Source organism: Cavia porcellus, unplaced genomic scaffold (genome assembly GCF_034190915.1).
Source record: "Cavia porcellus strain 051 isolate PalLab524CR breed Dunkin Hartley unplaced genomic scaffold, mCavPor4.1 scaffold_12, whole genome shotgun sequence".
NCBI classification, from domain to species: domain Eukaryota; kingdom Metazoa; phylum Chordata; class Mammalia; order Rodentia; family Caviidae; genus Cavia; species Cavia porcellus.
Window position 1 is genome coordinate 30,927,375 of NW_026947495.1, and position 13,278 is coordinate 30,940,652.

Consider the following 13,278-nt stretch of genomic DNA (forward strand, 5'->3'; position numbering starts at 1 on the left):
AAGCCCTTAAGAATACATAAATGCAAGTCTTCTTGTCTCTCAGTAATTAACCTTTAATAAGAATTACATATATGCATTATGTAAAGTTAAAATTAAGAAAGGACTCTAACAAACATCTTCATTTGATCTTCTGAAACTGGCAAGATTACAAAGTTAACCAACTTCATGAAGTCCTGTGATAAGGGAATGGGGAAACAAATAAAAACAAAACAGAACAAAAAGACATGAAATCTAACCTCCACTTCTTTTGCTCTTTTTCTACTAAATTATATTCTGCTTTTTGATGATCTAAATGTCATAAGAATTAATCCTTATATGGAGCTCTGAAGATTTCTAACAATGTCACGTTATTTCATTCGAGACATATAGAAATCTATAATGAAAATATTTTTACTTCTAGTTCACTGAATGTAAAGTTGTCTATATACACTTACTATGTATTGTTTAAAAAGAGTATCTCATTTTTATTCAGTGAATCTGGAGCTATACTGAGACATGATGATGTTGTCTGAAAAAATTATATTAACTTTCTTCTCACAGTAATTTAAATCAGATTCTATCCTCCAAACAATCCTTTGATTTTACTGATACATTTTCAGTGTCCCTTGGTAATGAGTGATATGTGATACTATCTGGCAAATAAGCTTTTTGAGAATAAATATCATGCTCTATATGTTTCACATTCTTAAAAGTGATGAAACCTTGGTTACTTTTTAAAGCTCTCTTTGAAGGCTCTAAGAATATGAGAAATATTAATATAGGCAATATACGTTTACTTGATAAGTTTTACTAACTTTTATCAATAATGTTTCATTGGCTTTTAATAAATAAATTTTTGAATATTGAGAAAGATGTTTAATGATCTGGCTCATTTACTTGAGGATGAAAGAGAGGGAAAAGAGTTGCATGTATTGAGAAAATACTAAAATAATATTTGTCCATATTATGAAATTATAAATGACCATTATATTGAAGGTAGAAGTTTTCAACACATTTAAAATACTTATTACTGGCAAGGAAAGCAAAGAATTAATAGCAGCTTTATCTGCAAGTGTTCAAAGATAAGTAATTACTTTTACAAGGATTAAAAATACTTTAAACTCTTCGTACTTCCACTTATAATAATTTACATCAACATTTATCTAATAATACTCAGAAAATATAATGGACTATATAAATCTCTAGAACACACTGCCAAGCCTGGAAATGAATGCAAAGCCACAGTTTGAAATTGCAAATGCTCAACATCATATCTAAAATTGGGACATTATTGCCTTTTATTATACTTTGTATCCTAGTTCTTCAAAGGCCATGTCCAGAAGTTAGGTCCCAAGGAAATGGTGCTGTTAGGAGGAAATGTAAATTTCACAAAGTGAGGTTAAACTGCAGGAACCAGGCCCAGAGGGAATGTCTCTAAAGAGCAACTCTTGTCTCAGACCCTAACTCTCTTTATTTCTCTTCCTTCTTTTGACTCCCATAAGATAAGTTTTCTCCCACATTGCAATAATTTTCCTGTCTCCCCACAGGAATAAAGAAATAAAGCTAACTGCTTTTAGCTAGATTAACAGTGAAAATCATGAGCAAACAGCAGTGGGAAAGATAATAAAAACCTGAAGTTTGGCCAGGAATGAACCTTGGAGACTGAGGCCAAAAACGATGTGGTTGGTAAAGAAATTAGTACCATTAAACAGAAATCAATAACCTTTCCTCTGGGAAAGTGAGAAAGAGGTCTTGAGGGCATCTGATGAATGGTCCAGACCCCACACATCACCAGCTCAAAGTCAAAAAAGTATAAACTCCTATGAAAGATTTTGCTTTGAATAGAGTCCCAAGGTACCTTTTTGATACAAGGCTGACTAGAGAAGGGTTTCATTGTGTACAGCCTTCCAAGTCATCATGCCAGTGCAGCCGGATTGTAAGGAGTTTCCAGCTGTTACAAGACTTGAGTGCTGTCCATCTGGTGTTGACTTGCCATTGAGCACACCTCTTTACAAAGTACAGCAGCTTACAGGATGTCCAAAGAAAGTGAAATGTTTAAGGCCACTGAATTGTACACTTAAAAACAGCTAAAATGATCAATAGTATATTGCATTTATTTTAGCACAATTTTTAAAAATTAAAGAATGAACTCTAACTGCAAAGAAGTTATCACCCTAACGTTGTAAAAATCAAGTCATGAGTTTGGGAAGCCAGAAGTCAAACTGGTACCTACATGACACTGTTGAATCAAGGGGCAGTTTAGAGTAAGTGAAAAGTTTTATAGAGTAGACTGAAATTTTATGAACAGTATTATAAAATGAACAAGGTGTATTTTAACTTTAACAAAATTTCTTAAATCACCTTGAGTGCCCATATTAAAATTACCAAAATAATATATCAAATAGATAGCTTAAATTAAAAAAACACAGAAAATTAATTTAAGGTGAATTTGATTAAAGTTATATATTGATACAATTCTAAATACAACAGTTTATAGTGACTTTAAATTTTGTTTTTGATAATCAGGAATTTAAAAAGTGAATTTTCTTCCCAATAAAGCAATAAGATTTTAACAAAATATTTTTATCAATAAATAATTTAAAAGTATATGGAACAATATCTATTAGACTTATAAATAATGTAAAATTTGTCTGTGTTCAACAGAAAAAAGTAGAGTATAAAACACCTTCACACTTCCTTAAAAAGTCAATTATTCTGAGTCAGATATAAATATACAAAGTTGTTTTACTTTTTCTTCTTATTAGTAATTTTATTTCCCAGTTTTATTGTAATTTTATAGTAATATATAATGATAAAAGAGAAAAATATGGCATCTAAATGTTTTCCTATTATGTTAAAGAAAAAGTCTTTGCAAATTTTCAAGTGGCATCTGACAACTATTACTTTTTGTTTCTAATTTATGCTTTAGAAATTTCTACCTCACAGTAAAATATCAATTTCTGTATGGTAAAATATCAAAAGATTCATGCTCTAATTTTGTATGTGTTTGAGTGGTTATATATATTTATTTTAAACAGAATAAAAACAAAAAGTTACAGAATTTCAAAACAAAATATTTAATTTGTAGAAAATGAACATATTTTTCAATTGGTAAGATCTAAACCTTGCCTTTGTAATCAGTTTCATATTACTGTAAAATTTAAAGAATGATTTCTTGTTCTTTTCTGTTAATATTGCAATAAAAAATGGTTTATGGTAGGTTTTTTTTTATTCTATGCAGTGGAGAAACTGATAAATTATATTAAAACAAAACTACAAGCCTTTGACATTCCAGTGAATTTTTAAAATTTCAATCCATAAATTACCTTATATATTATATATACATATAATCCATCTTACACACAAATAAACATGCTTGTGAGATATATTTGAATATACATCATAGAAAATATTTGGCAATAGCCTTTGTTGGAAACTTTTATAAATGATGTGGGTCTCATTTTATTTGTTTGTTTGTTTTTTGTCTTTTTGAGACAAGGTTTGTTTAGGCAGTTCAGGCTACACTTGGGCCTATGTCATAGCCCAGGCTAGTCTTGAACCTGCAAATGACTCTTCTGCCTCAGCCTCCCAAGAGCTGGGATTACAGAAGTGAGCCACCTTGCCAGGCTACTGGTATCATTTTAACTTGCTGTATTTATCGTATTTCCTCCAATATACGTTTTGTTATATTCATTACACGTGTGTGTTATTTATATCAACTTTTCAAATATTGTATCTTGTATGTTCACAGTTTGTCAAGATTAAAAACTTTTGTCTATTTTCTCCTAGAATTTTCACATCATTCTCTGGAAACCTTAGAGAGGACAGGGTAAAAATGATGACTTTTAAAGGAATAAAAAATAAGAATTTCTATTTGTAGAGGTCCTCAAAGTTTTTTAAAAGAGTATTATTTAATATGGCTTCATGGATGGCATCTTATACCAAAACAGTTTTCCAAATACAGTTTCACTATGCACTAAATATATCTTACATGTTGGCATTTTAATTAAAATCTCATTTTTTATGTCATGTCACAAGGTGGCCATTTTATATTTTGTAATTCTTTAAATACTTTACCACCAAGATTTATATGGCATTAAATACAGGCAATTTAAATAAAAAACCGACTTGAAATTTTGTTATATAGAAAATATTTGTGTGACATAACTAAAGAATCATTATTCACAGGTCTATGACTTAAAATTTTAATTAATTACCTACAGTAATTTTAAGATGCAGTTCCTGATATACTCAAAAGGATGGCTCTGTATTGCTTGTGTGTGTGCAAGTAAATACCAGCAGTATTTTTTCTGCTTCTTGTGTTTTAAGACATTTCCTTCTAAAAGTATTTATATGATGCATAGTCTCTCATTAAGAACTGTCCTGGCTCATTTGCTCTGTTTCCTTCCTGTAAAAGAGCGTTTGTGAATTATTGCATCTGTATTTTAAGCTTGCAAGTTTATTGTGTTCTTAACACAAAAATGGACCCAAGGATTTTAAAATAAATTAGCTTTAGCTTCCTTGGCATTTCTTTTGTTTTGCTTTGTGGGGCTTTTGTTTTATTTCATGTATTTTCCCACTGGATATCTAAAGCAGGCAGACCAAGTGCCCTTCCGGTGAATGACAGTCCTGGACTCAATATTTCATTCTACTGCCAAGTTTTGCTGGGAAGAAATGACCATTATGGCTTTTAGGTTATATCTAAATTCAGTAAAATCTTTATTAATATAGTTGTTAAACATAATATCAGAAATTCAGAGCTTAAAAATGCCAAATTGTTGTTTAACTGAATTTTATCATTCTACAGAAATGATCTTCATATACAATGTTAAAGTTTGCAGAAAAATAACCAGTGATCTTCATACACACGTTTCTCTAAGATTACTTTGAGAAAAATATTATGGTGACATGAGATGCATCTCAGTGTTAGATTTTGTCAATGCAACAAACTATCTAAGAAACCAGATTCCATGGCATGTGCCTGCAATCCCAGATCAGCCATTGTCAGGCCCCTTTGGACTGTGGTTACAGTAGTTGTGAGCAACTGGTCAGCTCACTACAGGGAATCAATCACATACACATCTGTGTATGTACAGGGCACCTGTGAGCTCCCTTTTCAAAGATTTGGCACTTTTACAACCTTGAGCCTGTGATGGTTCTGGTCTGGCCAATCCTGAAATGTCCTCGTCCTCAATATATCTTTCTCACTGTCTCCATGAAAATGATCTGGCTTCTTCTAAATGACACTAATCTCCAGTCACACATTGCCTGAATGTAACTTTCCAAAGCCATTGCTTATTTTCTGGAACATCTACACATTTTTCATGTCATACTACTCTGCTTTTTGTTCATGATTCTCTGTAAATCTGGTAGAGAAAGTCGTTCATATCCATATCACTCTCTGGATACTTTTCAGTCATAAAATTTCCTCTGCCATTATTATCTAGTTCATCTCATGTAATTTCATCCTTAAAGTATTTTGGCATGGGCAAAACATTTAAAAAATTTTCTTTGCCAGAATGTAAAATGCATGCTCTCCAGTCCAATTTCCAACAAAATCATCTTTCACATCTAAAGTCTAATGAGCTCAGTCTTAATGGCCACATATCTATCAACATTGTGATTTGTGAATTTATACCAAAATTGTTTGTAACCTCCATTTACAACATTATAATGCTTATTTAACCTGCATTTTCAAACCATTTTAAATTCTTCCTTCAAATAAGTTCCTAAGGGATGAAAAACACATATTAAGATACAACCACAGCAGTGACACCTTTTCTTGTGTTACTCAGATTCTCATCACTCTGAAAAAAATATTTAAGAAAATAGTTTAAGAAAAGAAATGTTTGACTCATTTTTGATCTAGGCTGAACTTCTGAAGACATAAGATCCAGGCCCTTAGTCTTTCTGTATACACAGATCCAGATACACTTCAATTTTTCAAAAATATGCACAAGTACCTTGGGTGCATTTAATCAATGGAGGACTCAGCGGAATAAAATCAAGCCCTACCAGTGGTCCAAACTGGCAGAAGTAACCTGCTGATTCACAGGGAGTTATTTGTCATTTTTAAAAGTAAAAATAAAGCAAAAAAAAAATAATCTTTAAATGAATAACTACTTTTTGAAGTGGTACTGTAGACTGAACTCAGGACTTTGCCCAGGCTAATCATGAGCTCCATCACTGACCCACACTCTCAAACCACAGAAACAATATACTGAATCAGAGGCAATGTATTTTTGTGAGCTTTGCAGTGAATCATATCATCAGGAAAATAGCAGTGAAAACACTACAACAAAGGTACTAGTGATGGTTTATTTTTAGCAAAGTAGCTTTCAGTCTTGATCCTCCATGTTTTCTAGTTTTGTCATCTTATTCATATTTAGAGAAACATATACTATTCTCTTTTGATACACTGAATATAGAATTAGCCCATTCTAGATAAAAGACATATGAGACATAAAGTGGGGAAAGGAATGAGAAGTTAAGGATTGGTGACATATTTATACAGTCATTATCATATTATCTTCTCTTGGTCTTATTTTATGTTAGAATTTTCTTATTGTTCTGAATAGAATGAATCATTTTTATGTATTTTTGTCTTTTTAATAGTGCTCTCTTGACTGATATGTCACACTATTATTATGGTTTTCTTATGTAGACATTCTCCTTTTAGGTAGTTCATGTAACAATATTGCAATGCCTTTTAATTTTACATTCATATTAGATTAAGTAAATTTCATTTTTGTCACTATTTCTAATGTGTCACAGGATTTGCCCTTTTGGTGAGTACTTACCTTGTAACTCACTGGAAGATCTTGACAATCTTGAGAGCATCCACTGGTTTTCTTACTCAAACATTCATTTATATGGCAGTTTCTCTCATCTGAGCCATCTCCACAGTCATCCTTACTGTCACAGAGATTTCCACTGGGAATGCACCTGCCATTTTTGCACATAAAAAATGAACTGTTGCATGACTGTTCTGGAAAAAGAAAATAAAACAAATGGAACATAAAAGGCATGACATTTTTTATATTACAATAGTTGAAAACATCCACAAATATGATGACTTATCTGTTAAAATTATGATAAATTTATGTTCATTTAAAAAGCTTTATAGTGCGTACACTATGTTATCCACAAATGTAGAAAACCAGGAGAAAAGTATATGGTCATGCTCTCCATTTATTACAATTCTGGCTTTAATTCAAAAATTAATATTCAAAATAAATGTCTGTTGCAACTTAATGGGATACCTCCCTCTCATCTACATTGTGAAGCATGAGCTCAAGAGTGTGATGGTATTTTGACTTTTCCCTCAAGCTACAGTAGTCTGAGGCATTATGTCACTAAAAGTTAACTATATAGAATAGGTAGATTCCAAAATCCTTTTTCTTTCAGAAAATATAACATTGACATTTTAAAGTAGGGCATAAAAAGGACATTGATGGTGAATAATAGTTATTCTAAATATAGCTTTGGAAAGAAGTTCAGATTTTACAGCCACTCATAACTGGATACTTTGAACATTACTCATTATCATACGTGCTTTAAAAAGTCTATTAACATGTAAATGGTATAAGAAAAGATCTAATTGAGTTTATTTTAAAATATATGACTATATATGCTGCCTTTGAAATAGTATAATGATAAATACATAAATGTATTTATAAATTTATGTTCAAATGATATGCAGTTTATTTCATGTTGCCTAAGTGTGAATACTACTTCAGAGCAAATCCTTTAAAATATACTTATTATTAAAATCTTAATTGGCACATAATAATTGCACATATCTATAAGTAACAAAATGATCACATGATACTTCCATTAAATCTTAAATTATTTGATGTTAGAGTTTTCAAATAGGCTCATATATGGAAATTATCTTCATAGAAGATTTAATGAAAAAAAATGTCTTTCCAGGATGAAGGGACAGGGCAATGAATGTATGAGTGCTGTTGTTTCAAATCATATATTTTACACAGAATTAAATTTCCAAAATGAACCACAAAACATGCTTTATTACTAGGGTGATCCTACATAGTATGACATAGCTATCACACTAGACAGAAACTTAGTCAAAGTTTTGGCATTAAAAAATAAACTTTGGAATAACATGGTGCTGTATATCTCTGTACCTGCATGTTTACATTTTGGGTTTAAAGGTGCTTCATCAGAATGATCAGGACAGTCAAAGTCTCCATCACATTGCCACTGAGTATTTAAAAGACATCGCCCGTCAGCACAGCGGAATTCTTCTGCACTACACTGTCGGTAGCCTAGCAAAAAGAAAAAAGAAGTCTGCCTCATTCACATAATAAGCATAAACTAAGACTTCATCCTCTTAACGTACACAATTACTAATTTACTATGTGCTCACTCATGTCTTCTCTGGGAAGTAATTCTCATTTCTGTCCCTCACATTAGTCACAGATACAAGAAATATGTGTAGTATTAAAGTCAAATTAGAAAGTAAAGTTGGAAACAATGAACTCTTATTATTTCTAGGTGAAGAAATAAGAATTTAACATTGACTATTAACACGGTCAACTGTTGTCTATATCTTAGGGATTTTTCTAGGAATGGAAAACAAAAATGAAAGCTATTAAGATATGTTTTTCAAGTCTGATTTGGTGAGTATAGTAACAGAACATATGGGTGAACTCACTCTGAGCTATAACAGTAATTCTCAAGAGCTGTAATGTCAGGTTTATGTTTAGGAAGTAGCAGCCCAAGTGTAAAGGAATTGTTAAAATGAGAAAAAAATTCAAAGTAAATTTACAGAGTAGTAAGTACTCTACCAAAATTATCCTACATATTGATGCTTAGAGTTATTAAAAAGTTTTATTCAAATTACAAAATAAAACCCATGATTTGCTTCTGTTCATATCTATGCCTTATTTTTATGTAAAAATAATTTCATTTTCAATATTGTTTTAGAACTAACTTTTCCTATTTTCTTCAACAGTAAAAAGTCACTTCTATTAGATTTTCTTGATAAATCTGGCAAATGTTCTACTTTTAGAAGGAGATATTTTTAAGACTTAAAAAAATGAACAAAATTTCCATGGAAAAATAATTCAGCAGTGTGTAACTCATTTAAATGTTTGTCACATTACACCATAAAAGTAGAAATTTCTAAAACATACAGTTCCCAATCTCTCCTTCACTGCGCCTTCTCATCAAACAAACATATTCACCCCATGTTACCCCAGTCAGAATGAAAGCCCATCTGTATTGTTTTCTTCTCTGTACTGCCTATTTGTTTACTTAGTTTCTTCTAGTTAAACTTTATTTTTTTAAAGAAAGGTGTTTTTTGGTTAGTTAAACTTTAAACAATCCACACTTTATTTCTGTAATATGTACTTTCTGAAATTTATCTTTGAAACAACAACTATCAAGCAGCAATCGTCAAATTTAAAGGTGTCTCAAAATTCTGTATCCGCTTTTCTGCAGCATTTCATGCTGTTGACCACACTATCTTGGAAGGAGTTCCCTGAAAATATTTAAAATAAATTCTCTTGAGTGTCTTATATATCTAGCTTTGCTGTCCTAGTCTTGCTTCTGTTCTCTTCCTATATGAAATCCTCTCCTGTTTGCCCCTAAAGTATTGCACCTTTCAACTTTTGGTCTAATTTCTTTCTCTCTCTTTCTATTCTATATTATGTGGATATTCCCACTCCTGATGATCACAGAATGAACCTTCCATATCCTCACCATATTTTTAATATCTATATCCATATTTTCAAACACTCTCTATGTAACTTAGTGTGATCGCATAATTAACACTTCTTATTGAAGAGATCCAAAACTCTTGTCACACCTTGCTTTCCATGTGCATCAGAAAAACTGGTCTTTCACCTCCATTTTCTAAAGCTTATTAATAACAACCACCTACCAAATCAGTTAACCTAAAATATATTTTTCCCTCACATCAAGCTATAAAAAAGCTTAGACATTTGTAACTTCTATTCTTTTTAGACCACCATGCTTTTCCTGAATCAGGAACCATCATTTAACCATCAGAATTACTCCTGTAACATCCTAACCAGTTTATGTGACTTTTATTGCTCTTCTCTTGCATGGCAATATTTTTTCCACTCTGCTGAAAATGATGATTCAGGAGCATAAATTGTACATTCAATCGCAACATTCCGTTTTCATGTTTCAAAATGTATGTTGGCCTCAGAGGCAAAACAATTAAATACAAATTATCTAACATTGTATTTGTGGCTCTTTCTAATCTAGTCCCAAATTGACTTTTTAACTTCAATTTAGCCTCACAGAAAACTGATTGCTATTTATCAATCACACCAATTACAGGTCTTTATAAACACAGTCAGAATTTAGTATGTGCCTGGACTTGCTCTATTAACATGTTACCCTAAGATTTAAGCACTATTACTACACATATTTTATAGATGAATGTACTGAGGTTCAGGGAGGTTAAGTATTTCTCAAGGTCACACAGCTACCCAGTGACAAATTTTAAATTATGGTATCTGACACAAGAATGCATGCTGTCACCACCATGCGATGCTCCAAAGCTATGTTCTCTGATCAACACTCCGCTCATATTCTTTAGCACCTCACTTGAGAATTATTTTCTGTTTTGATCCCAGGTGTTGTGATTGTTCTTATGCGGCAAAGTATACTTTTATACTGTCTTTCTGTTTTTTCTGTTTGTGATTTCTTCAAGTTATGCATCTATTTCATTCATTTTGTATCCACTACATTTAATGTCTAACAGAAGGGAAATACTAAAATATTTCTGCTTCAGATTTATATTTTGAGTCACTAGGGAAATATTAAAATATCACATATCATACATTGTTGAAAGCAGAAATTATCGTAAAAACTGATATTCTCTGACTTCAAAGAGATTTATATCAAAGACCAAAGCTATGTACACTGCCCAGGGATGGAGCAAGAGGGCACTAAATCTACCACCTACCATGGGCGTATAAGAAATGTACAGCTTTTCCTTAGATGTGTATGTATTCGTGTAAATGTGTTAAAATATTTCTCAAAAACCACTAAACTCACATAAGTTTTCAACTTCAACTGGCTATTTTAATATGATTGTAAAGCTTATTTACTATTTTAATACAAAAATTATACAAATGCTGGTATATATAATAATCGTTGACTATATATGTAATACAAATATAAGTTATGTAATGATAACATTAAATTTTACTAAATTATTGGGATCCTAAACGATAAAGTCAAGGAAAGTATTAAGTCATCAGACTTTTTTCTGATAATTCTAAATGGTACTTTTTTTCTTACTTGATTTGTGTACCACATTGAATAAGCTAGACTAGAATTGTCTTTGAAGTTCAAAGCACTTCATACTGAAGACATTATGATTATTCCCTAAATAAATATACTATAAGTAGGAATGATTTTCAAACAAATATATAATTTATCTAGAGCTTACAATAGTATGGTATATGGCTATTACTGAATTTACTAATCCTCAATGACATTAGTAAATGTGCCTGTTTTTGTTATTTTTAAAATATATTCTCGAAATCAATTTAAATGTCTCTTTGCTTGAGAATCTCCTCTGTGAAACGTTTCAAAATACTTACCACACTTTAGGAGCTCATCGGAACCATCTCCACAGTCATCATCGTGGTCACAAACAAACTGCTTGGGAATGCAGACTTTATTATGGCACATGAAAGCATTTTCATCACATGTATTATTGGGTGCTAAGAAATACATCACAAAAATAAAGTTAGATGGGGACATATTTTAGTTTTTTGAAACTAGAGTTTTGGAAAACAGTTATATCCAATAATTTATTGCTATTTAGAGAAAGAACTTCATTTAATATCCAATACATCAGATAATCTAATAGTCTTATGTATACATATCAGAACTTTACATACATAATTCAAGGAATGTGTACATGCATAACTCAAAATTTCAGTATTTATAATTTGTACTACTTTAGAGTGAGCCTCACATTGTAAATCATGTAACGATTTGTAAGCTCTCAGAAGTATAAATTCAAATGTTCATGTGTTAGAACCAAATCATTCAGCTAATAAATGCCTGGATCTTTTTTTTTACCTTTGCCTATATTACATGAGTAAGCTGATAAACGTGTTACTTCCTAGTGAAAAATAGAGCTGAAAAGAGCCCCCAAATATTAGTGTTCATGACGGAAGTGAAAATCAGGAGGTCTGAGGAAGTTATTGTTTCTAAAAAGAAAATAAAACATTTGGGTAATTTCCACAAAGGTCTATTGAATTAGGTAAAGGTAGGATTTATGATAGCATGCATATCACAAGCACTACTTAAAATTAAGAAATATTGATCCTAAAATGGAGTATTGGTCCTTCAGGAATACTGATCCATGAAAGTAGCATAAATTATATATATATATTTGAACATCTTTCCTAGTTATAGTATATCCTTGTATATAAAAGATAAATGATATAGTAAGATTCAAGGACACTGCAAATGCCAAAAATCTGTCGTATGTTATTGTAGAACAAAGTGGAAAAAAACAAAGTTTTGCTCTGCCACTTATTTTGGTAACCTTGAGGAAGCTGTTTACCTTCTTGGTGCATCTGTTTCCCTATCAGTTTAAACAGGATAATAAAATCTATCTGATGAATTTCTCATAAGGACTAGATAAGATATGTGAAACAGATCTTCTCATATTAGATATTTAATGCATCCTTTGGTACTGTTTAAATTCTTATCATTACAATAATTATTTTTGGGAGATTCTCCGAAGCACTTCCTATGAAACTGTGGGACTTCACCCAGATAAATAAGAAACACATATAACAATAATTGACATATAATGAGCACTTGAAACAATTTAGGTGTTTGACATTCCCTCCCCTCCCTGTTCAATAAGCAATTTCTTCCTCAAAGACTGTATATTCCTTTGTTCAAGCCTTAAATTATGTTATCACGTAGTCTTGAAATCCTTCCGTGAAACTTCTGGGATTTTTTTGAATATACCTTTATGATGACCTTGTATACTGCATATACACCATTGTGTGTGTGTGTGTGTGTGTTTGTGAGTGTTCATTTTTAACACTTGAATTACAATTTTTCTTTACCCCAGACTCCATGTACTAAGAAATCTGACTTTGTCAGTAATTATTGACAAAGAATCGTAAATCAGTAACCCAACAGTGTTCTCAGAATATGATAAAGTATAGTTTACTTCCAACAAATTTATTTTAAAAACCTATGAAGAAGTCACATAGGAAAGTATTAAAAATCGGCTTTGTAATCAATGTAAAACTCAATTATTAA

At 31.4% G+C, this 13,278-nt stretch overlaps 1 protein-coding gene across 7 annotated transcripts in view; it reads right to left on the bottom strand.

Moving 5' to 3' along the window:
• Positions 1-13,278, bottom strand: part of Lrp1b (LDL receptor related protein 1B) — a 1,703,137-nt gene that overhangs the window by 225,311 nt on the left and 1,464,548 nt on the right. For all 7 annotated transcript variants that reach the window (XR_010050782.1, XM_063259026.1, XM_063259028.1 and 4 more), the window contains 3 exons: positions 11,586-11,708; positions 8,127-8,267; positions 6,780-6,967 (listed from right to left, as the gene is read on the bottom strand). Coding sequence is in view for 6 of the 7 variants with exons in the window: in XM_063259026.1 (XP_063115096.1) it covers positions 6,780-6,967; positions 8,127-8,267; positions 11,586-11,708 (452 nt within the window). In the remaining variant the exon portion in view is untranslated. The remainder of the gene's footprint in view (positions 1-6,779; positions 6,968-8,126; positions 8,268-11,585; positions 11,709-13,278) is intronic.